The sequence below is a fragment of the Mobula birostris genome, chromosome 3 (genome assembly GCF_030028105.1).
Source record: "Mobula birostris isolate sMobBir1 chromosome 3, sMobBir1.hap1, whole genome shotgun sequence".
Taxonomy (NCBI): Eukaryota; Metazoa; Chordata; class Chondrichthyes; order Myliobatiformes; family Myliobatidae; genus Mobula; species Mobula birostris.
This window is the reverse complement of record NC_092372.1, coordinates 204375068-204399699: the sequence shown is the minus strand read 5'-3', so window position 1 is coordinate 204399699 and position 24632 is coordinate 204375068. Positions and strand designations below refer to the sequence as shown.

Here is a 24632-nt window from a genome sequence, read left to right as displayed (position 1 = left end):
GAAGCAGTTTCTCATTCATCACTAATGCCGTCAGGGAGACACCCAATCAGTCCCAATGTCATCATGCAGCAGGACAATGACCCAAACACGCAGTCACGGCCATAAAGAATTACCAAGAGCAGGGAGTTCTGCAACAGATGGCATGGCCTCCACAGAACCCTGATTTCAACATCAAAGTTGTCTGGAAGCAAGCAAACAGCCAAAGTCTGCAGAAGAACTGTGGCAAGTTGTGGAGCTATGGAACAGCCTACCAGCTAATTTTTTAAAAAATAAAACTAGATGACAGTGTACCCAAAAGATTTGATGCAGTTTTAAAGGGCAAAATGTGATCACACCACATATTAATTTGATTTAGGTTTTTTTTTTAACTGTTTACTGCTCTGTGGTCTTTTTTGATATTTAGAAACATTTCATTTTTAAGGCATCTTCACATTGCAGATTTCTTTAACATGTGCCCAAGACTTTTCCACAGTACTGTAGTAGTAAATCCACAAGATTTAAGATTTCAAATATCAAAAGTAGGATGAAACGGAACAACATTTGGACACCAGATTTAAATAACCATTAATTCACCATGACTATTGGAAGTCAACTGTTAGAAATACAACTTTATCATGGGAAGTAGTGTCTGCTTTCATTTTCCTTTTGCCCGAGATCATAAAATCAAACATACTGGCAAAAGTTAAAATTTAACCTACAAGGAACAAGAACCCATGCGTTTCTCCATCTAGGTAAGCAAATGGTTACTCCAGTAATATTAAACTATGATCAATAAATTCAAAACAATTCTCTAAGGAATAAAGGATCATTTAAACCTGAATTATAATTTTAATTTAGCTCTGTGAAAGTTCAAAGGCACTTTAAAACATCCAGATCTCACATTTGAATATAGTATTGAAAGGGTTCTGAGACACCGTACTACAAAATTTTCCATGGAAGTTTATGCTAAATATCCCACCTGTTCCAGGCAGATTTTAAGAACATTTCAATATTCAGGCAACAAGGGAACAGAGTCTCACAAAGGGCTTCCAGTTCAATACCATTTCTGAGGGTGAAGTGCACAGCTAACTACCAGATCTCCATTCTCAGCAATTTTCAAAAACTTAAAGCACAAGAATGCTTCCATACAAATTAAGTTGTAGGTGTAGGTCCAAGAACTACCTCTCTTCGTCCAGGCCCAATATGTAATTTTGCACTAATAAAATACTTTATATAACTGCAGGGTTCAAAACTATTCAAATGATATTGGCAGAGGAAATAAAATACTTCCCACTTCAAACTTATCTTGAATCTTATATTTGAAACGTCATTGCATGGAGGATGGGAGACAGAAAGAGCTCCAGTTTGATGTTTCAGGTAAAAGAATATATTTGGGAAAAAAAACAACCAAATCTGAATGCTCACCTGAAATGATTTGTAAATATTTACAAGCAGAATTTAAATTCAATGAAAAAACCTGGCCAGTTAGTAACAGCCTTCTATAAAGTATTGCATCATCATAGCTAGGATAAAATTCAGGCTTTAATTCAGGTTTAAAGCAGGTATCATGCAAAACAAGCTTCAGATTTTTTTTCTAAATTTTGAACTTTATTTCAGCAAGTCTTACCAGGTTACCCTTAGTGCATTAGAGCTATCTTTTGAATCATGATTACTTTTATAATTTAGAGAAACAAAGCAATTGGCTCCCGCAACTAACATTCAAAGATGTTTTAATAGTTGTATTATGTAAAGGATAAATATTGGCCAGTACATCAAGTGCAACTCTAATACCAGAGAAAATTCAAGGTCTCAGCTCATAATCAGACAGAGATACCTCCCACAAAGCTGCAGAGGAGTGCCAGGTTGGATCTTCGATGCCTAAGGACAGTATTCTGATAATGGTGCAAATTTCACTTTATCTCCCCCAATGCATCTGAGATATTGATGTGCTATTAGTCAGTTATATCATTTTCATAACATTCAGTCAACTTAAAGGACAAAACCATAACTGATTCTAGCTAATGCTGTTTTCACAAGACCAGGAAAAGTTATTTGAACAAACTCAAAATTCTTAACTGATCCAACAAAAACAGTGATCCAAATGATTTTTATAGAATCAAATATCGCTGTGATGATTGTACGTTCTAGTATCAATTGTTTGGTGACAATAAAGTATAAAGTATAATTCCCAACACATTTAACTTACCAGTGGGGTACTGTCAACAACCTCTTGGACTTGCTGCACCTGCGGTTCAGCCACAACTTTAGTGTCCTGGTCAGAAGTCATGAGCCGTCTGCTTTCTGGCTCCGTAGAGAGAATTTTGCTTGTCAAAGAAACTGTGAATGAAAACATCAATTGAGCAATTCTCTCAAGTTCACAAGTCCATTCAAAGCAATAATAAATCCTATTTTTTTCCCATTTCTACAGAACAGCAAGTGCATTCTATAGAACATTAGCAGTGACATAAAGCTGCTGGTATTAAGATTGGAGAACAGAAAAATCCTGATGGTAAAGAGTTATAGTGAACTAGGTGAATAGTGGATTATTTTAACTTGCCAATAAGTTATATAAAGAATTCAAAGTTAATGGAGACAATGGTAAATAAACTATTACCTGCTGCAAACTACTATAGCAGTCTTCATATATTCTGCACAGTAATCAGAATTCTACAAAAACCTGGAGGTGTTAAATACAGTAAGTAACTGTGTTGCAACAATTTAGGGTTTATAAATTGTTCAAATAGAAACGATGGAAATGTTTGGTGCTATATTTAAACCTGTTTCACAAATCCTACAGGTATCCTATTTGAAATACAGAACTATGAAGCACTGCTCACAACAGAAGAATTCAGTGTGTTCACTCACCAAATCCTCTTACTATGAATAGTTTAATATCAGAGTATAAAATTAATATTCAGTGATATAAAAACTCTTCAGAGTCATTTTAAAACATTAATATCATCTCCTCTACTCCACCCTTTGCAGTACTTGAAGATCCACTACCCAGGACATGCCCAGAGGCTGTATAGGGACCTGAAGATGAGAACATTTCAGGTACAGTTCCATCCCCACTGCCATCAGATTTCTGAACAGAACAAACCCATGGATACTACTTCACTATTATTGCACAACTTCATTTGTTTATAGATTTCTTGCTGTAATCTATAGTATATATTATCCAATGCACTGTACTGCTGCCACAAAACAAATTTCGTGGTATATGTCAATGACAAATTGATTCTGAAAGATTATGTTCTCTTCCAACTGAAAATTATGCCATACGTTTTTAAAATAAGTTTGAAAATTATAATGTTTTGTGGTGCTCACTATTCAGTGGATTCAGTACAGATTCCATTTGCTTCCTACAGGGAGTGTTAGAGTGAACATTAGATGAAATCAGCTTATTTTGACCAACACAATGTAGGTAACTGAAGAGAACATGTATTTCTCCCTTAGGGAAAAATTGGCTTACAGACAGTTCTCAGGAACTGAACATTTGCATAACCCAAAGACTGCATGTATATTAGTAACACCAGTAATATTTAAAAACTCCCAAAATGCTCAAATACAAATTTTAATTTTAATGTCAAGTCAGTCATCCTCATGTGGAATACATGAAAAATTGTATAAAAAGCCACAAATTATGAGCTAAAGCAGCATATGCAGATGAATTGAGTATGATGCCAAAAGCAACTGAGGATCTTTGGCATTTCTAATCTATACAAGAATACAAGCTGATTAAATTCAAGGAAAGTACTGCTGAACAAGTTACAAAATTAACAAACTGATAGACCAAGGGCAGATTTTTTCTACCGTTCATGAAAGCAATTTTCAAAACCATCGAGCATTTATTGCCCAACTCCAAAAACACATTCTGAAGTTCATTGCAAATTACAACTAACCAGTGATCAGCGTAGTCACATAACATCCAAGCATTATAAGATTTTGGAATTTGACTAAGATGTACCAACTTGAAAATACTTCCAGTGCATAAGCAGGCCATTGTTATCAGCTGATCGTACTGCTGACCAATAAGTACAAGCCAGTCAATAATAGGACAGACTGTTCTATACTTGTTAGGGAACAAGATATGGGCTGGAGAAATTCCGTTTGAATGAATACACTGGATTCTGGTTAATTGGACTATCGATGAATCAAGGCAATCATTTGGGACTAAAACAAAAAACTAAGAAAATAGCCAGGGTTCCCTTTTATTTGGGACAATATGCAACTTTAATTAGGACAGGAGAATTGTGAAACATTTTCTAACTATGTCTGTCAAGTGCATGTCGTGTGGTTGTTGGGACACTACATGGTGCTTAGAGTGAATAGAGTTTAAATAGCACCAGTTGTGTGAATTTGTTTTCAAAGAGCAGCAATTTTTGTCGCTGATAGTTGGGGAGAAATAAGATTAACTTTAGCTCTCTACATTTTCAAGTATTCAGACTTGGAAATGCCAGAAATAGATGGGAGTGAAAATTAAATGATTTCACTACTTCAACAAGTTACAAACTATGAGGAATGGGAAGGTTATCAATAATCATGTTTCTCCCCCAAGTGGACCTTCAGTTCTCACCTGTGCCCTCAAATAGATGCTTACATGTGACAGCAGCCACATCCTGGTGCACCACTTTGACAAGTGGGATAAACCAGGTGAGGGCAGCTGGCAGGTTTCATACCCCAGTAAGATAGGGACCTGCCAGTCCTAGCATGCAAAGACTGCTCCATCATGCTGGGCAGATGAGATCAGAGATCCAACAACAAGGAAGGTGGTTCTGCAACACTAAATGGCGAGTGACGGGCATAACGAGGTACAGAAAAGGCCATGTTATCCACTACAACCAAGTTGTGATGCCTACTTATCCTCTGGCTCCAGACTTCTGAGATCAAGAGACTGCCCCAGGGCAACAGCTTTTACACTTTAAAATTTCTCCCTCTCAGATTTCTTGTCATCGGATATGACAGACAACCATCAGTAATATCAGTAATGTTATAATTTGTGCTTTAGTTCAACTAATACATGTGTTGTACAGTTAAATGGCAGTTCATCTTTAAAACCTTTTTAACTATTTCCATGAAACTTTGGCTAATTGAGGTAGCCATTTAATTGGGCCAAAATGTATGGATCCCAATGTGTCCCTATTAACCAGAATCCACTGTATAGTGTACAGATGCACCAAAACCTTTCAATTAGAGGAAGTGACTTGGAGGGAAGTACACAATAGGGCCTGAAGTGTTGCTCTACCCAATGTGCTACCCTTTGCTAACAGCACGTGCACCAAATCTGCTAAGATAGCTCAGAGGCTTAGGTGGATCCAGCAAAGTGAAAACATTTAAATATCCTGGAACATGACTATGATAGACCTTCTCTCAGAATCCAACTGATCAACAGCAGCCTTGACACCTCTGCAAACATTTCATCCAAAATACATTGTGGGATTACAACCTTGCACAGAACACGCTGATTCTGCATAGTTACATCTTTTGCTTCAGCAGGTTGGTACCATTTTCTTTTTGGTTGCAGTGCTGTTCTACACTTACTAACCGAGACTGATGTACTTATTCTCAGCGAAGGAAATGCCAAGGAACAGAGTTAAAAGCTACAGAATACAATTCTCCGGCACTTCACCTGTGAGTCGGCTAGGGTGATATACTGCGTCCGGTGCTCCCGATGTGGCCTTCTATATATTGGCGAGACCCGACGCAGACTGGGAGACCGCTTTGCTGAACACCTATGCTCTGTCCGCCAGAGAAAGCAGGATCTCCCAGTGGCCACACATTTTAATTCCACATCCCATTCCCATTCTGACATGTCTATCCACGGCCTCCTCTACTGTAAAGATGAAGCCACACTCAGGTTGGAGGAACAACACTTCATATTCCATCTGGGTAGCCTCCAATCTGATGGCATGAACATCGACTTCTCTAACTTCCACTAATGCCCCTCCTCCCCCCTCGTACCCCATCTGTTATTTATTTTTATACACACATTCTTTCTCTCACTCTCCTTTTTCTCCCTCTGTCCCTCTGAATATACCCCCCCCACTTGTCTTTCTTCCCAGACCTCCTGTCCCATGATCCTCTCATATCCCTTTTGCCTATCACCTGTCCAGCTCTTGGCTCCATCCCTCCCCCTCCTGTCTTCTCCTATCATTTTGGATCTCCCCCTCCCCCTTTCAAATCTCTTACTAACTCTTCCTTCAGTTAGTCCTGACGAAGGGTCTCGGCCTGAAACGTCGACTGTTCCTCTTCCTAGAGATGCTGCCTGGCCTGCTGCGTTCACCAGCAACTTCGATGTGTGTTGCTTGAATTTCCAGCATCTGCAGAATTCCTGTTGTTTTGCAATTCTCCGGCTATTATTTTTATCAACCCAAGGATGTCTGATTTTGAACTGCTACACATGTTTGCAATCTCCCTTATTTACCATGTTGACATAGCCACAAACTAAAACTTATCCTCATCCTAAGAGTCAGAGTTCACTTCAAGTTGGGGTTTGTAATAGCCACTGCTAACAGATACATTTTCAACAAGTAGAGATCCTCCTTTCCCAACCTCGCCCACAACACCGCCACTACTGGTTCTAATCAGATGCTGTAGACAGTGACGTCCTTTCAGACTTCCCCACGTTGGTCAGCAGTGAGACCACCAACATTCAATATGACATTCAATACCACTTCAATTGTGTGCAAGATCAATGTAGTCACAAATGAAGAATATCAATTAATGGAGCAGGGAGATAAGGCAAATTTAGCTAGATGTGCATGTACTGGAAAACAAAGGGATAAAAAAAAAAATGAACAATTCAGCTGAAACTCTAGTGGTAACCAACAAGTTTGACTATTTTTCTGGATCTCATGTCTACAATTTGGATGCTGTGTCATTATTTTTCAAAAAAAAACATTTTCTGACTGTAGGATAAATCCCAGTGGTAGTGCAGGCCCTTGAGACATTGTTGAAAGGTAAAATTCTGCAAATAGCAGGACGTTTGTAGCTCGAACAAGTTTGCAAGACAGTTCTCCCAATTTTGCTACACGCTCAAATGCTAGTGAGGGGAAATTGTTAGGCTCAGCCTTTGTCATAAATAACAAAGGTAAATGCCCGATAATCTTTCTGATTCAAAGTTAAACAACTTGAGTGACCGATATTATGTATCGGCTAGATCTGACAAGAACAGATCTTTTTCTCAAGGTGTTAGTAAATCATATGGATTCTTCTCTTCAATCTGGCAACACGGTTAGCAGTCTATTACATTTCTACAAGTTTTCAATGCAATTGAAACAGCTAGAAATTGTCCATAAAGTCCTGTCAGCATACCTCCTTTCAGCCCAAAATCTCCAGTAAACAAATTAAGTAGTTGGACAATCCAGTGTTTGCATGCTTGATACCAGATTGCAGAAACATCTTTTTGCAACTCAAGATTACCAGAGAATTCAAGACTGCACTAAAAGCCTCCTTTAAAAATTCGCAAAATCTTTAACTCTTGAATATCCAAAACTCCTGGCTGCTCCAAGTATAGGAGCATTCAGCACATGGGCATACAAAATCTAACATAAGCAGGAGAACTACTACTACGTCAACTCAGGCTTAGGGGGCCAGCATCGGGCATGACAACGGATTCTCCACTTCTCCCTCTCCTTCAGTGTGTTCAGTTCATCTACATTAGCCGTGCCGCTGTCTTCTCAGAGCATGTTGACCATAGTCTTGGGAAGGCGCCCAGGGTTCATCCTCCCATGCTTGGGCTCCCATAGGATGACTAGGCTGGCAGGTAGTTCGGGGTGGCATAGACAGTGCCCCACTAGTTGCAGTCTTCTCGCCTCGATTTTAATGGTGAGCATCGGTAGGTTGTCATAGAGGTCGACGTTCGTCATGCGCTGTTGCTAACTCACGACAAGAGCCATCCGGAGCATTTGTGTATAGCAACCATCTAAAGACTTTCGCATAGTCTTGGTGAATGTCCACGTCGCGCATCCATACATAAGAATGGATTCTATGGCTGCTATGAAGATCCTCTTTTTAAGCCCTCTGGTCAGGTTCAGCTTCCAGATTTCCTTCATGTTGTTCATAGTCCTCCACGCCAGCACCCTCCGTATCTTTATGTCCTTCTCCGAACTCATCATTCTTGATCCGAGGTACTTGTAGTCAAAGACATTCTCAATGGTATCATTCTTTACGGTCTTGAGAGTACCTTCATCGCAGTTAAACGCCATGTACTCTGTCTTTTAGCGTTTAGGTTAGATGTTGGGCACGTGGCCAGGTGGTTAAGGTGTTCGTCTAGTGATTTGAAGGTCACTAGTTCGAGCCTCAGCTGTGGCAGCATGTTTGTGTCCTTGAGCAAGGCACTTAATGACACATTGCTCTAGTCTGTGCGAGAAGTGGCACCTCACAGACTTCCAATCTGTGCCTTGTAAGGCATGAAAATGCCCGACGCAGGACTCATGGTCTGAGTCCCTCCCGAGGTCCAACTTTATTGCACTCAATTTCCACTTTTGTCAGTAGCTGCTGTGCTTCCTCCATCTGGTCAGACAGCAGGACTATGTCACCTGCAAAAATCGAGATCTGTGAGCATAACTGGTCTGACCCTTTTGGTTCGTCCTGGTTTTATGGTAAAACCAAGTTTGACATAGAGTGTAATCAAGGACGATTATAAAGATGTCGGGTGCCAGAGTGTCTCCTTGCAGCACACCAGCTAGGAGTTTGAACCCTGCTGTTTCTCTGTTTGGTGATACAACTTTCGCCATAGTTTTGGTATAGCTGGACTCTATTGCTCTCAGTAGACGGTCTGGCACTCCATAAGCTTTCAGGATCTCCATCATTTTACCTCGATGAATGGAGTCAAAAGCTTTGCGAAAATCGATGTAAGTAAGCACGGTTGGTAGGTTGTTCTTCTTGACTTCCTCAATGATTCTACAGAGAGCAAGTATTTGCATTACTGTTGTGCACTTCTGCTAAAAACCATTCTGACTGAATCTTAGCTTAGGGTCAATGGCGGTGCGAATCCTGCTCAAGATCATCCGATTGTATAGCTTTGCTATGGTGCAGGTCAAGCTGATACCGTGGTAGTTATCTGTCTTCGTGAGGGATCCAGACTTGGGGACTGGGATAATGTTTGAAAGTAACCACTGTTCTGGTTTGTCGCCTTTCATCAGTGCCATATTACATATGTCCAGCAAGGTGTCGTCCAGGTCGCAGTTCTTCAGGACATCTGGTGGTATCCCATCTGGTCCAGTGCTCCTGCCCTGTTTGAGTGCATATTTGGCCTTCTTCAGTTCCTCAATGGTGAGTGGGCCGTCATCGATGTTGACTTGCGTTAGTATTGTGAGTATGTCCTCCTTTTCTTCCGTGATTGTTGGGGGGGCTTCCCAGCAGGTTCTTAAAGTGGGTAAACCATGTCAGGACACAGTCGTCTGATGTTTTACCACTTATCTGATCTGATGGGAACTTCTTCCGTCTGCTCACCTCGTAGACTAGGCGCCATGCTTCTCCATGCTGCTCATCTTCATCAGCAGCCTCTACCTCTCTAATCCTCTCAGCTAGTTCCTCTTCCTTCAGTCGGTCATTAAGTGGCAAAGAGATTCTTCTTTGCTGTTTTGAACTTGTCTCTTAGCTCTTCTGTTTCGCTTTTTCTAAGTTCGGCATGACAAGCATTGACCATACTTCTTGCTGAGATGACATCAGGATGTTTCGAGATCCGGCTCTTCTTGATACGCTTCACCGTAGGCAAACTCTTTGCTGCATCTCTGTGTGCATCTATAAGCCTTTGATAGCGGTCGGTGGCAGTCTCTTCCTCCCCACTTTCCAGTGGGCCGAAGTGATTTCTCACCTCCACTGTGTACTAGGCTTGAAGAATAGGTTGTGAGGAGAATGCCTCCTCCTTCTACCTTCTCCTTGGGACTTGTGGCTTTGGGTTGCCGCAGGCTCAGTCTCACTTGCATTGACATTACTGCGGTCAGAACTGACCGAGTTGAAGGTGCTGTAGGCTTCTGTGTTGATCACACAATTACACCATTTTGTTCTTATGAGGATGTAGTCGAGCTGTTTCCTATAGATGGAGGCACTGTTTTCATATGTCCACAGTTTACCAGCTTGCTTCTTGAATTGTGTGTCGGTGGCAATGAGACTGTGTTCCTGGATGATATCAACTAGATCCAGGACAACAAGCAGGAGAAAGTCACTTGTAATGCCGTGATTTTTCAAAGAGCAACGAGAATTGAAAAGTAAAATTATGAATTGGTACTATAATCACAACCGAAATATTTACCCTGGAAGCTGCAGTGCAGATTGAAATGAGATTTTAATGTACTCGTGGGCTCCAAAACCAAAATCTTTTAAAGTGAATTAAAGTGTACCACAGAGCATAGGTGATCTGATCAAGAGTTTTGGTCAAGAATGTTGAAGCAAACACCACTGATCACAAACGGGCTTTACTAAGATTCTGAATGAATTTTTTCACTCCCTGCTCCGAAACAAACAAATGCATTTGTTGTTAAGATGTCATTCGCATCCCCCCCCCCGCCCATCCCAGAATAGGCAGTGCAATTGGAAACAATACTTTTGAATTCACTTGTTAACTTCTGTAAATACTTAGAACTCTTTGATGCAAGGCAGTCCAATGTGCCAAAAGAAAAACAAATGTAACTGAGAACACACACAAAACGCTGGAGGAACTCAGGGTCAGGGAGCATCAATGAAAATGAATAAACAGTTGACATTTCGGGCCAAGACTGTTCTTCAGGACAGAGTATAAAAAGGTGGGAGGTGAGGGAAGGGGAAAGAGGTTAGCTGGAAGGTGACAGGTGAAGCCAGGTGGATGGGAAATGACAGAGGCTGGAGAAGAATCTGATATGAGGAGAATGGACCACAGGAGAAGGGGAAGGAGGTGGGACCTGGAGGTGAGGTGTAAAAGGCAGGTGATGAGTAGTAAAAGGGCCAGGACAGAGCTTACATTTCGCATTGTCTCATAATATCATCCAACTCCTATTAAGCTTCAGCTGATGGACTGATACCCTGACATTCCCCTGTAAAATGTCTCGATAAAATTTTGAATTCACTGTTTCCTCAACGAATGCAAACTGGCCAGGCCATCAGGCAGCAGAGCAGCCCCAAACCATGATGCTCCTTCCATCATGCTTCTCAGCTGGGATAAGGTTTTAGTACTGGTGTGCTGTGTTTTTTCTTCCAAACATAGCAACATGCATTTCTGCCATAAAGTTCAACGTTTGTCTCAACTGTTTGTGTCAGGGTGATGACAAAAGTTGAGACCAGTGAACAAGAAAACAACCTCTCTATGGTTGTGGACTACAGGAGGAATGGAGACAGCTAGCTACTATTGACAATGGATCTAGGTTTGAGAAGGTGAACAGCTTCAAGTTCCACAGCATAAACATCACCAGGGATCTCACATGGTCTGTACATACCAGCTGTGTGGTGAAAAAGGCACAACAGCACCTCTTTCACCTCAGAAGGTTAAAGCAGCATGGTGTGCCCCCCCCCCCGAAATTTCTACAGGGGTACAACTGAGCGCATCCTGACTGGCTGCATCACTGCCTGGTATGGGAACTGTACTTCCCTCAATCACAGGACTCTGCAGAGAACCATTCAGACAGCTGAGCGCATCTGCAAATGTGAACTTCCCACTATTCAGGACATTTACAAAGATAGGTATGTAAAAAGGGCCTGAAGGATCATTGGGGACCCGAGTCACCCCAACCACAAACTGATCCAGCTGCCATCATCCGGAAGACTGTACTGCAGCATAAAAACCAAGACCAACAGGCTCCGGGACAGCTTCTTCCACCAGGTCATCAGATTGCATAATTCATGCTAACAACTATATTTCTATGTTATACTAACAGCCCTGTTGTACATGCTATTTATTATAAATTACTATAAATCGCACATTTAGACAGATGTAACGTAAAGGTTTATTGAGGAATAAAGTCAATTCAATACTAAGTTTCCTCCAACTGTAGACAATTTCTGTTTCTGTGGACTGATGAACACTCAGGTCTTTCGAAATGCCTTTGTAGCCTTTTCCAGCTTCATGCACCTCTATAATTCTTCCAAGGACCTCTGAAAGTTGTTTTGATCAAGGAATGATGCACATAAACAGATCTTTCTTAAGAGCAGTCCATCAGTAACCTGACTGTGCCCTTTTTAAAAAAAGCTAGGCAAGGGCACCTCTACAACCCACACCTTCAATCTCACCTCACTGATTGGAACCAAACTCCAAATAGCTCTCATAGAACGTTCACACTCTTTTAAACTTAGACTGTGATTGTTTAACTGAAAGGTACAATTGTGTGGTATTAGTTTAGGCAGATTGTGTTTGTCCATTAATGTGACTTAGATGAAGATCAGACTACATTTTAAGAGTAATTAATGTAGAAAACCATGTAATTGCAAAGGATTCACAGACTTTTTCTTGCAACTGTAAATAGTGGCCTAGCATTCACAGGACACCACAATTAACAGTGCACTGCCGTCTCCTTGTATGGTAATGAAACGTTTGCAAGTAAATTGCCAAGATCAGAGAACAACTCAACCCAATCATTAACCATCCAAGCTACCCATTTTCCATACATCCCCATATTCTTCATCTAGCCTTTGACTTTCCCACCCACCTGGTTTTACCTATTACCTTCCAGCTAGCCCCTTTCCCCTCCCTGACCTTTTTATTCTGGCATCTTCCCCTTTCCTTCTCAGTCCTGAAATGCTGACTGTTTATTCTGTTCCATATATGCTGCCTGACCTGAGTTCCTCCACCGCTGCTTGTATGTAGCTTTGGATTTCCAGCATCTACAGAATCTCATGCTTGGAAGTAAGAACATGCCGCTAATTGTGCAATTTCCATTTTGCAGGTTCTTAGTGAATATCTGTATGAGTCTTTCTGGATTCAAACATTTTTGGTAAGTTAAATATACTTCCTTCTGCTCCCTATACTAGAACCTAGAACTCTAACTGTACAAGTCTGAGAAACAGAATCAACTTTGAATTTGGCTAACTGGCGGAATCAAAAAAAATTAAGCAGCCAGTTTAGGTAAACAGCCCTACAATCAATTCAACTTTAACCTTAAGCTAGCTTCTTCCTCCCTTTCCAGTCATGAAGGGCCTCAGTCCAAAAAAGTGACTCTTTATTCCTCTCCAAAGATGCTGCCAACCATAGAACATAGAAACATTACAGCACAGAAACAGGCCTTTTGGCCCTTCTTTGCTGTGCCAAACCATTTTTCTGCCTAGTCCCACTGACCTGCACCTGGACTACATACGTCCATACACCTCCCATCCATGTACCTGTCCAAGTTTTTCCTAAATGTTAAAAGTGAGCCCGCATTTACCGCTTCATCTGGCAGCTCATTCCACACTCCCACCACTCTCTGCGCGAAAAAGCCCCTAATGTTCCCTTTAACCTTTCCTCCCTTCACCCTTAACTTGTGTCCTGTTTTTTTTTCTCCCCTCGCCTCAGTGGAAAAAGCCTGCTTGCATTCACTCTATCCATACCCATCATAATTTTATATACCTCTACCAAATCTCCCCTCATTCTTCTAGGCTCCAGAATCTGCTGAGCTCCTCCATAATTCTGTGTATTACTTAAATAAATTTTATGTCACCTTTCTTCAGTGAACAACACCTCACTTTTAAAAAGTGACTTCCAACACTAGCTTCTCATTTTCTTCACATCTACCCTGGCAAGAATCTTCAGGACCTTAGATTTCATTCAATTACCTCCTCATTTTCTTAAAACTTCAGTGATTGCAAGTCTAGCTTGCCTGACACTTCATCTACTTGCCTGGTATTCTGATCCTTAGGATCAGCTCTTGCACTATCCTATCCTGAAAGCAAGTAAGAACTACTTTGCTTGCTGAGTTGCAAGTAAAATTGAACCCAAGCAATCAACAATTACCACTTTACATTGCAGCCTTTGTGTCATCCAGTTTCCTTTTTTAAAAATAAAATCTGAACTGCCAGAGTAGGGAATCATGAAGAGAAACAATTTTCACAATGGTTTTCACAGACCTAATCTATACATTGCAGCGTAATCCTGGATTTGTCAACTGATCAACAAGATTAAGAGGACAAATATAATATCTGTACTACAAATAGCAGGAATTCCCTCATCTTAGTGAAAACAATACACTCAGCAGTTCAGACAGCATTTATGGAAAGAGAAACAGCAACAGTTCAGGTCACTGACACTTCATAGCTAGGAAAGAGAAAACAAGGGTAGAAAACTGGGGAAGGGGAGGAAGAGAATAAGTATGGCGTGAAGAAGAATAACCAGGTGCAAGGTAAGGCCACATTTGCTGTGGAGGATAGAGGTCAGCTGACGATAGGGATAACCAGAGGGACATAATACAATGTAGTATATTGCATAACAATAGTTTCCAGGACACTCCAGTAGGTCAAGCTGCATTAATAGAAAAAAACTGAGTCAATTGCACAACTGGATAACTTAGCATCAGAGCTAGTCAGTTCTGCTCTAAGCGACTGACCAGAAATTGGGAAATTCAGAAGGTCAGAACATCTGCCTTGAAAGTTAATGAGGTCCTGTTCTTCCAACTTGCACAAGGCCTTGATGTAACAGCGCAGAAAGCACACACAGGTCAGTATGAGTGGGATGAAGGATCTTGCCTTATGTCCATTTGAGGCAACAGTTCACTTGCACTTTTTCCAATCATTTGTTTTACATTGTGTTGAAAGTACAGTCTCCTCCATACTGGAGAAACTAAACAGACTGGGCATCAGTTTTGCAGTGCATCTGCATTTTCTGTGTTTATTTCAGATTTCCAGCATCTGCTGTTTTATTTTGATTTTCCAACTTCTCACTGAAGCAAACAGCAAAAGCCAATGAGTTGCTCATGCATATGAATAAAAGGCTCTTGCAACAATTACAGAGTCAGGTTTATTTACATGACAGCAGCTACATGTAAAATAAACAATGATTTGCACACTGTTTTGCAATATTGTGCCCAATGGCTGTTCGCAACTACATTGGATTTTTTTTTAATTCTGTTGGAAGTGCAGATTTGACTACCTAAAACTCCAGTATATCTGCAATTAATGAAATTGAATTTCTGGATGTAAACATCCAGAATTTTGTTTAAAATCAGATATAAATTGACAACTTTCACTGAAAATTACAATGGTGGTTCCTCAAGCCACTTACAACAGATCAGCTTGCATGGAAAAGCAGCTTAAAATCATTGTCAACACTAATTCTAGCTCATTCAACTGTGAAGCTACTAGTTCTTTCAGAACTGGTTCAGAGTTATAAATACCTAACTCTTCCAGTTCCAATAATGTCACTTTCATTTAGATTGCATTACATCTACAACTTAATCAATTACTTTCTGTCCAAGGCCACTGACTAAGCTACTGAGTTCAGCTCATGAGTAACAGGGAAGTTGAAGCAACATTATGGCCAAGGACTACTTAGAATATTTTTCACTGCAGCAAAAACTAAAAGCAAGCTACTGGAGCAAATCAGCGAGTCAGGCAGCACATTTAAGAGGGAAATGGCAGTCAGCATTTTAGGACAAGACCCTTCATCTGGACAGAGTAGATAGCAAGGTGAGGCAGAGGGCTGCAGTGACAGATGGCAACTGATAAGTGGATACAGATGAGGAGGAGCTTATTAGCAGATGAAGTCAGGTCGGAGGAAAAGTGGAGACAGCAAGAGAGGCTGGAAGGCAACTAAGAGGTGCAAACAACGGAATCTGCTAAAATAAAAATAAAGAGGTATGGCAAGAAGTAGTGCGAGGAGAGAGGACCCAATGGGACAAATGTTGGTGACAGACAGCACAGGAAAGAATCTGGGTGATGGCTTGGAGGGGTGTGTTGGAAAGAAAGTGTATGGAAGATGATGCAAGCAGATCAGAAGCTGAGTAGTCGGGACAGGGGGAAGCTGATTGCCTGGAATTCAATGTTCATGCCATCAGGCTCTAGACAACCTAGATGGAATACATGGTGCTGTTCGTCTAGTCTGTGTTTGCCCTTAACTGTCAGTGGAAGATGAGACAGAATGGAGTGGAAGTGGGGAGATGGCCTGGAATGGCCTGCACATGATTCACCACCACACAAGGAGGTAACATTACATTCAAGATGGGCAGGATTTATTAGTTGGATGTGAATAATGACTTTTTACATTTTTCTAAAATCTTTGCTAATGTAATGGTATGTAAATGAAGTCATCTTATGATGTAGAAAGCAAAAAGCCATTTTAAAGTGATGAATCAAAGGTTGACCCCAATTTTAGTAGGACTATACAATTTCATACATTAGAATAAAGGAGATGAGGATCACTTTCTGATTGAAAGAGCAGGTAGAACACAATCCAGGCTTTAAAATGCTGAGAAGGACAGGATTTTTTTTTAATGCTCATTACCACATTGAAATGCAATGGTTCGGCAAACCAGATTTTCTTCTGCACCAACAGATGCAAATGCTGAGTTATAGTTCTTGTGCTACACTTTTATCATTGGAAAATACAACTGTAGGACAGAAGTTGTGATATTTGTTGCTTCTGGGTTAACGAGAACAAAACAGGCATCAATGTTTAATAACTTAAAATTATTTAAAAAATTTTCCTAACTTTGCAGCATTGTACTGAAAATATACAAATTACCTGTGGCAAACTTCAGTTATTGTTTTGAGAAGCAATTCATTTAAATCATTCACAACTGCAAGTGTGTAGCACTTACAGCTGGAATTAATCAAGAATTGCTTCCTAAAATGGTGTTTAATTATAATATTTTACATTAAACATTATGTATGAAACATTTGTGAATAATTCCTTTGATGTTGGACTTGGCATGCAAATATTTTCTTTTTCCCCTGAAACTTTTTATATTTTGAGATACAGTGTGGAACAGGACCTTCCGGCCCTATGAGCCACACCACCCAGCAACCCCCAGTTTAATTGTCTAATCACAGGACAATTTACAATGACCAATTAACCTACCAACTCATAAATCTTTGGACTCTGGTAGGAAACAGGAGAACCACAAGGAAACCACATGGTCACAGGGAGGATTTACCAACTCCTTACAAGCAGCGGCCGTTCATGTTCCAGGTCATGGACATTTATACAGATTACAGAGTAGACTTTAACTATTTTGAGGCAAATTAGAATGGATGAATCCCCAGGGTTAAGGTGTTCCTATGGGAGGCTGGTATAGAAATTGCAGGGACCCTAGCAGAGATATTTAAACATCCTTAGCCACAGGTGAGGTGCCAGAGAATTGGAGGATAACTAATGTCATTGGTTTTTTAAGAAAGGTATTCCAAGGGACCAGATATAAATATTTCTTTCTTTTCAAATCTTATTGTTATATTATACAGGAAAATAACATGAGTACATTGAAGTAACAACACTTACAATGCCTCAAAAAAACACATCTCAAAGACTGAAAAAAATTGTGATAACAAAAAAAAACCTAAGCAGAAAAGTGAGAGAGAAAAAAAAAAGAACCCATCAGGTGTACAACCCCAGAGTCATGCATCATACAAAAAGCTTCTAAAAATAAACATCAAACCACCAGCAAGAAAATATACAAAAAAATTTACATTAGATCGTGGAAAAATTATATCAATTAACTCAAATGATAATAACGAGCAAATGAGCCCCAATTTTTCTCAAAATCAAGGTTCAAAGGTTCGACTTCTAATTTTCTCCAAACTAAGACATAGCATCACCTGAGAGAACCATTGTGACAAAGTGGGAGCTGATGTATCCTTCCACTTCAACAAAATGGCCCACCTAGCTATCAATGTAACAAATGCAATAACATGTTGGTCAGACACAGAAATACCATGAATATTTTGAGGAATTAGTCCAAAAAGCACAGTTAATTTATTAGGTTGTAAATTAATTTTAAGTGCTTTAGAAATTGTTGACAAAACGGACTTCCAGAACTGTTCCAATATAGAACAAGACCAAAACAAATGTGCCAGTGTAGCTATCTCAGTGTCACACCTATCACAATGACTATCAACATTAGAAAAGATTTTAGAAAGTCTCTCCTTTGTCAAATGATAACGATGTACAATTTTAAACTGAATCAATGAATGGCTAGCACAACTTCAATATCCGCATCCAATCCTCCGTCATAAAAGTCAAGTTCCTTTTCCCAATCCTGTTTAATCTTAGATAAAGGACGCTTATCCCATTGTAATAATAAATTATAAATTCTTGCAATAGAACCCTTAATCAAAGGATTCATACTCAATAGTATCTAACAGGTAGGCCTCGAATATGTAAGGAAAATTACTTAAATATTTTTATAAATAATGTCTAACTTGAAGGTATTGCAGAAAGTGTATGAAAGAGAATATTTATCAATTATTTGTTCAAAAGACATCAATATATCTTCTTTAAATAAATCCAAAAAAGAATTAATACCTTTATTTTTCCAAAGTAAAAAAATTGGATCACTCAAAGAAGGCTTAAAAAAGTAATTTCGGTAAATTAAACTACAAAGTTTAAATTTTTTAAGATTAAAAAAATCGTGGAATTGGAGCCAATTTTATAAAGAATACTTAATCACAGGATATAGGTTTAAATTAACAACTTTAACTAATTGCATAGGTAAAGGAGCTCCCAATAACGAGGTTAAATAAAGCTGTTTTACAACTTTCAGTTCCAAATTGGCCGATCACTCTTATCAACCCAGTATAACCAAAAAGACACATCACACAATAACAGCCCAATAATACATTCTTAGATTAGGCAAAGCAAGACCTCCATCCTTTTTCAATTTTTGTAAATGACAGGTTGGTCTTTTATTATTCCAAATAAAAGATAAAATAATAGAATCAATCCGAGCAAAAAACTTCCTAGTCAAAAAAACAGGAATATTCTATAAATGTTTGCATAGACAGAATGATTAGTGAATCAACATGGCTTTGTGAGTGGTAGCTCATGTCAAATAATCTTAATATTTTTGAGGAAGTTACCACAAAAGTTAACTAATGCCAGGCAGTGGATATTAGCAAGGCCTTTGACAAGGTCCTGTCATTTAGTATTCAGGATGAGGTAGTAAAGTAAACCGGATTAGGCATTGGCTTGCGGGAGAAGCCACAGTGGTAGAAGTTGCCTCCTTGATTGGAGGCATGCGTGAAAAAAAAAAGGTTGAAAATGGCAGATGAAATTTAATGCAGACAAGTGAAGTGTTGCATGGGGGGGGTGTGGAGAGACAAAGCAGGGTGGGGTCTTACACTGCGAGTGGTAGAACACTGAGTGTAGCACAAGACAATCTGTGAGTACAGATCTCCAATAACTTTACAATTGTGTCACTGGTAGACAGGGTCATAAAGCTTTTGGCCTTCTGAAAGCAAAGTCTTGAGATTTAGCATGTTATGTGAGGCCTAATTTAGAGTATTGTATTCTGGTCACCCAACCAAAGGTATCAATAAGGTTGAAAGGGTTTACAAGTTTACAAGGATGCTGCCAGTACCTGAGGACCCAAATTATTGGGAAACCTTATTCTCCAGAGCATAAAAGAATAAAGGAAGATTTGAGAGAGGTATACATTATGAGGGATATTGATAGGTTAAATGGAAACAGGCTTTTTCCACTATATCTGGATGAGATTAAAACTAGAAGCCATGGGTTAAGGATGAAAGATAAAATGCTTAAGGGGAACTTCTTCACTCAGTGGGTAGAGTATGGAACAAGGTGCAAGGAAAGCGGCGAACGTGGGTTTGATTTAAAATTGAGAAATCTGGATAGGTACATGGAAGCAGGAGTATGGAGGGTTGTGGTCTGTGTGAACATCAATGGGACTAGGCAGATTAATAGTCCAGTGGACTAAACAGGCCGAACGGCATGTTTCTGTGGTGTTGAGTTCTATGACTTGATAATGAGAGACAAGCAGTTTTCCAGGATCAAATTTAAAAAGACAAATTTAAGAAAGACACCATATGCTAAGTCTAGCAATGAGAGCAGTAACAAAGGTTGAAATTCATTCTACAGCATCTCCATTAGCCCTCAGTTATGAATCAAAACAGATTAACAACCCCAAACACGCTTACCTCATTCCAGCTGATTTTACCATTTAGACAAAATATTCAAACTGCACAACTGCAGAGTGACAAAAATCTTAATTTTGGAATGAACACTGGTTTTCAGAATCTGGGCCACAGAGCAAGTCAGTAGGCTGGCATTCTATTTCAAAAGTAGCACAGATAAATTTTTAAATAAATCACCGCAACTTCTCAGTACTCAATTAAACTGACAAGCTGAAAATTGAAGGGCATCTGATGGCAAAGACAACATGGGAAACAAAACATGTAGACTGTACGATTAGTTTTGTCTTCTGCAATAAGAAACCAATTAACTGAAAGCCAGGGCTATCTTTGTTTTGCCAGGCATGTATATGAGTGCTTACCCCACCTGTTAAACATACTACCCCTCCCAAGTAGCAGATTCAACAGCAGACTGGTTAAACTGCAGGAAGAAAATAGATAGTTGCAGAAATTAAAATTAAAAGATTTGAGAACTGTGGAAAAATAATCCAACTTCAGCAGCGATACAAAGCCACTGGAAACTTTGAAAATACATACCCCACTAACAGTGCATTTTGAGAAGGCCCCAGGCAGCATACAAAACGTCATACAAACTCAAACAGTCCCAGCACCTACCAGATTGCTACAGACATCTTAATAAAGAGAATAAGGTGCCTACTTTGGATTAATGAAGTATTAATAAGCCTTTAATTCAACCAACAGAAATATGCTCGAGTCTACTGCAGTGGATTAGAATTCTATAATAAACTCCTACAGCTAATTTCAGAGCAATAATACATCTAATTGCAGGACATCCAAGTCCTTGCAGCCTGCATCATGGGATGCAGAGAAGCCCACTTGGCCCATCTCACATTTTAGATTATTCCAATTAAATCTTATCTGCATTTTCATCGACATATTACAAAGTACTGCCGTTAATTTTAATTCACTCTCAATAGCCCATTCCAGCTGAAAGTGTCAACTTTGTGCAAAAATTCTTCTTAAACATTACCAGAAGTGCCTACTTTCAAGTTACTCAGGTTTTGGAAGGTCAGGGTGGGAGAAATAAATTTCCTATTTCCTATTCCTATCAAACCAAGCTTCAACACTTCTCTCAAGTTTACACATTCTACTTTGCTCCAAAAACAATCTCACTTTTTATGATCCCTCTATACAAGTGAATTCACTCCAACTTTCCTCTAGTGGTACGTCTTCAGGATCCTTTTAAAACAATTCACTATTTTCTTACATTTGCTCAGAATCAAACACAAGAGCCTGCGCTGCATTTCTCTATAAAATCTAATTTTAGAAAATACCCCTTCAGCTTATTCCATCACATACAGTGACTGAGCAAGTGATGTCAATATTTACTGGAGCTTCAAGTAAGGTGATTAAGTCAAAAAGATTGAGGTGATTTGACAGAAGACACTGAAGAAAAATATTGCCCTGCCCCCCAGCTTGTGACACATTCACAGATAACAAAGATGTATCTGGGATCCACGAGAGCTCTATGGAAAGGAGCTCTGAAATTATAATTACCAGGCATCCTTCTGATTTGGAAGACATGGATATTATCCTCTTTCATTCAGATTCAAGTCACCTCAGATACACTGGAGAGCTTCCTGTACCAAACCCCTATCCCTGGGCTATGGAATTTTATCCACAAATTTTGCTATCCAAGTCAATTCTTTAGGCTTAACTAGGTAATACTGCCTGTCAAGTAGAGCAAACCAGCAAAACCAAGCGAATCATTTTAGCTGCTTCGGTAACAAAGCCAGAACATCCAGAAGCAAAAGGCAAAAATTCCAAGAACACTTCAGATTACCGTGGACATTCACGGAAAGCAACCATTTTCATTGCAATCTCATTCCAAAGTGTTGGTCGAGTCTCTGACTGCCACTATGAGGTCACTCATATTGAGCAGCAAGACCTCATACTCCATCTGGGTAGCTTCCAACCTGATGACATGAACACCAGTTTCTCCAACTTCCGGTAATATTTCCCCTCCCCATTCATCAATTCCCAAACTCTGCCCCCCCCCCACTTCTTCTCCACACCTGCATATTACCTCCCTGCTCTTCCTTTCTACTATGAACACTCCTCTCCTATCTGATTCCTTCTTCAGCACTTTACCTTTCCCAACTATCGGCACCCTCCCACATATACCTGGCTTCACCATCACCTAGCTTGTACTCCACCCCCCCCAACAAAAGCAGCCAAGTATATTCTTAAGACCCCAATCACTGCAGATATTGTCTTTGTCCCTCTTCCATCAGGCAGATATAAAAGCCTGAAACCATGAAGAACATGCTCAAGGACAACTTCTATCCCACTGCTACAATTAAATGGCTCCCTAACATGATAAAATGGACTCTTGGCCTCACAATCTATCTTATGACCTTGCAGCTTGACTGCCTACACTTTCTAATATCATTTTCCCTTTATACCACTTCACTGCTGTAATGAATTGATCTGCATGAATAGCATCAGGTGAAAGACTTGCATGAGACAATAATAAACCAATATACCAATTTAGATGTGCCCCACCATATAAAGATTTGAGGAATTATAACTATTCAGCCCACAAACACACCAAGAGGAACCTGAAGACTTAAGTTACTGGCAATTATTGCACCAATGGAAATCTGACAAATCAAATGATATACCCTATCACAGTACAACCTCCTGCTATGTAATCAAAAGTTCTGGCTTTGCATATTAACTACAAGCAGACTAGTTTTAATCAACACAGACCTTGTCATGAGATGTAGGCACATAAAAGTTTTTCACTGAAGGTAACCAAGATGCTCCAGACTTTCAGATGATAACAGAATAATGTTTTGTGCTAAAATATCCAAGCAACCACTTGGGCATTCACTGCTCTGCAAAAGTGGTTCTCAACATGGGCCATAAGGCCTCCCAGGGAGCCACGCTGAATTTCCTTGGGGGCACAAGTGAAAAAAGAAACTAGGGGCCACAGGAGTTTCTGAATGGACCCTGATAAGTTTACTGTTTTAATTAAATAGTGCTTTTTTATAAATAGATGCATGTAATTTAACTGGATGAAATTAATGGGAAAACATGCTAGGTGATGCAAATGAGGCAGCAGAACAGCGTGGGGAGAGGAGGGGTGTGGCAAGTCAATTGTTATCTCTGCTCTTGCTTGACCATGCACAAATCACCATTCACACCCTGCAAGGACAGCCACTGAGCCTTAATTCAACATCCACCCCCAGATCAGAAACTGCAGATTGGGACTGCTGTCTGCAGCAAGGCCAATCAGTGAACATGCAGCAGGAGACTGGTTCTGCTCGACTTCCACTGACCCCTGCATATTAAACATGACACACAGGCTGCAGTTACCACAGTAAGGGCATCTGCCTGAAATAGCCAAACTATGGACAGGTGAGAACAGAAGAAGTCTACCACTACATTACCATCTACCACTGCAAATTCCATTAAGTCCCTGATACTTCACATTTTGAAAGGAAGTTCAATTCACTTTTCTTGATAGTACTGTAGCATTTCCAAGTGATAAGTAGCTTGGAGAAATTGTTGATGCCAAGTCCAACATATTTCAGCTGTCAGATATTTGAAAAACTGAATTAAACTAACAGTCACAAGAAAAAGAAACTGCAATCTCATATCATGCAAAGAGGCTATTACCACTTTCCTTGGAAAACTCAAGTTTTGAGCAGCAGTCATGCGTTTATACCATTTCCTTTGCTGGCCACTCTTAAAATAGAATTCCAAGATGATCTGATGGTATATTTTGATCATTTGAAACAACTGAACACCAATATGGAATTTTAGTTCAGAGAGCTGGAGATACATACTCCAGATTGGGTGGTGGATCCATTTGGGAAGAATGTGAATGATGTTGATGCAGACACCCCACTTCTCTTGGAAGTTCCGGGAGTCTCCGGCATATTGATAGTGGCTCCCTGATGCCCGAAAATTATATACAATATCCCGGAAATTGATTTTTTTGAGAGCAAGCGAGAGAGCGGCAGAGTGTTCCAAAAAAATATAAAACATACATGACCCCAGACTACACTAAAGTGTACCCCTGCCTAATAGGGGTCAAAAATAATGACAGTGTTGCTCGCTGCACTGTTTGCAACAGTGACTTTTACATTTTAACCCACCATGGGCAATAGAAAAGACATGTTGAGGTGAGTTTAACAGGTGTCATTCATTCATTAGCATAGCTAACGTTATTTAAACTAGCTGGCTAGCTGCTAAGGAGCTACTTTATTGCAGACATCCCACCTCTCCCGGAAGTTCCAGGAAATTGATGGTGCTACCTCCCTGAAATGAGTTTTTGCAGGATGGGATGTCTGTTGATGCCACATTGCAACAATGTTTTATTGAGCTGCAGAGCGATACAATAGCTTGAACAAAATTTCTGGATAACTTGTGATGGATGCTTAAAATAAGTTTCAACATCTCCGGACCCAGCTGGTGGCATAGTGGCATCTCTGGACCCAGCTGGTGGCATAGTGGCCGGACTTTGGGATGAAAGGTCCCGAGTTCAAATCCAGCCAGCTCCCCTGCACGCTTTCCATCCGTGCTGGGTTACAAGCCGGTGATCTGTTTGGAAACTCACCCGGCAGAAGGCCACTGCTGTAACTTGCCTCGTACGCGGTTCC

The 24632-nt window shown here is 40.1% G+C and overlaps 1 protein-coding gene across 2 annotated transcripts in view; it reads right to left on the bottom strand.

Annotated features, from left to right (window-relative positions):
* Positions 1 to 24632, bottom strand: part of larp4b (La ribonucleoprotein 4B) — a 100452-nt gene that overhangs the window by 63739 nt on the left and 12081 nt on the right. For both annotated transcript variants that reach the window (XM_072254011.1, XM_072254013.1), the window contains exon 2: positions 2186 to 2316. In XM_072254011.1, coding sequence (XP_072110112.1) covers positions 2186 to 2266 — 81 coding nt within the window. In that variant the 5' untranslated portion in view covers positions 2267 to 2316. The remainder of the gene's footprint in view (positions 1 to 2185; positions 2317 to 24632) is intronic.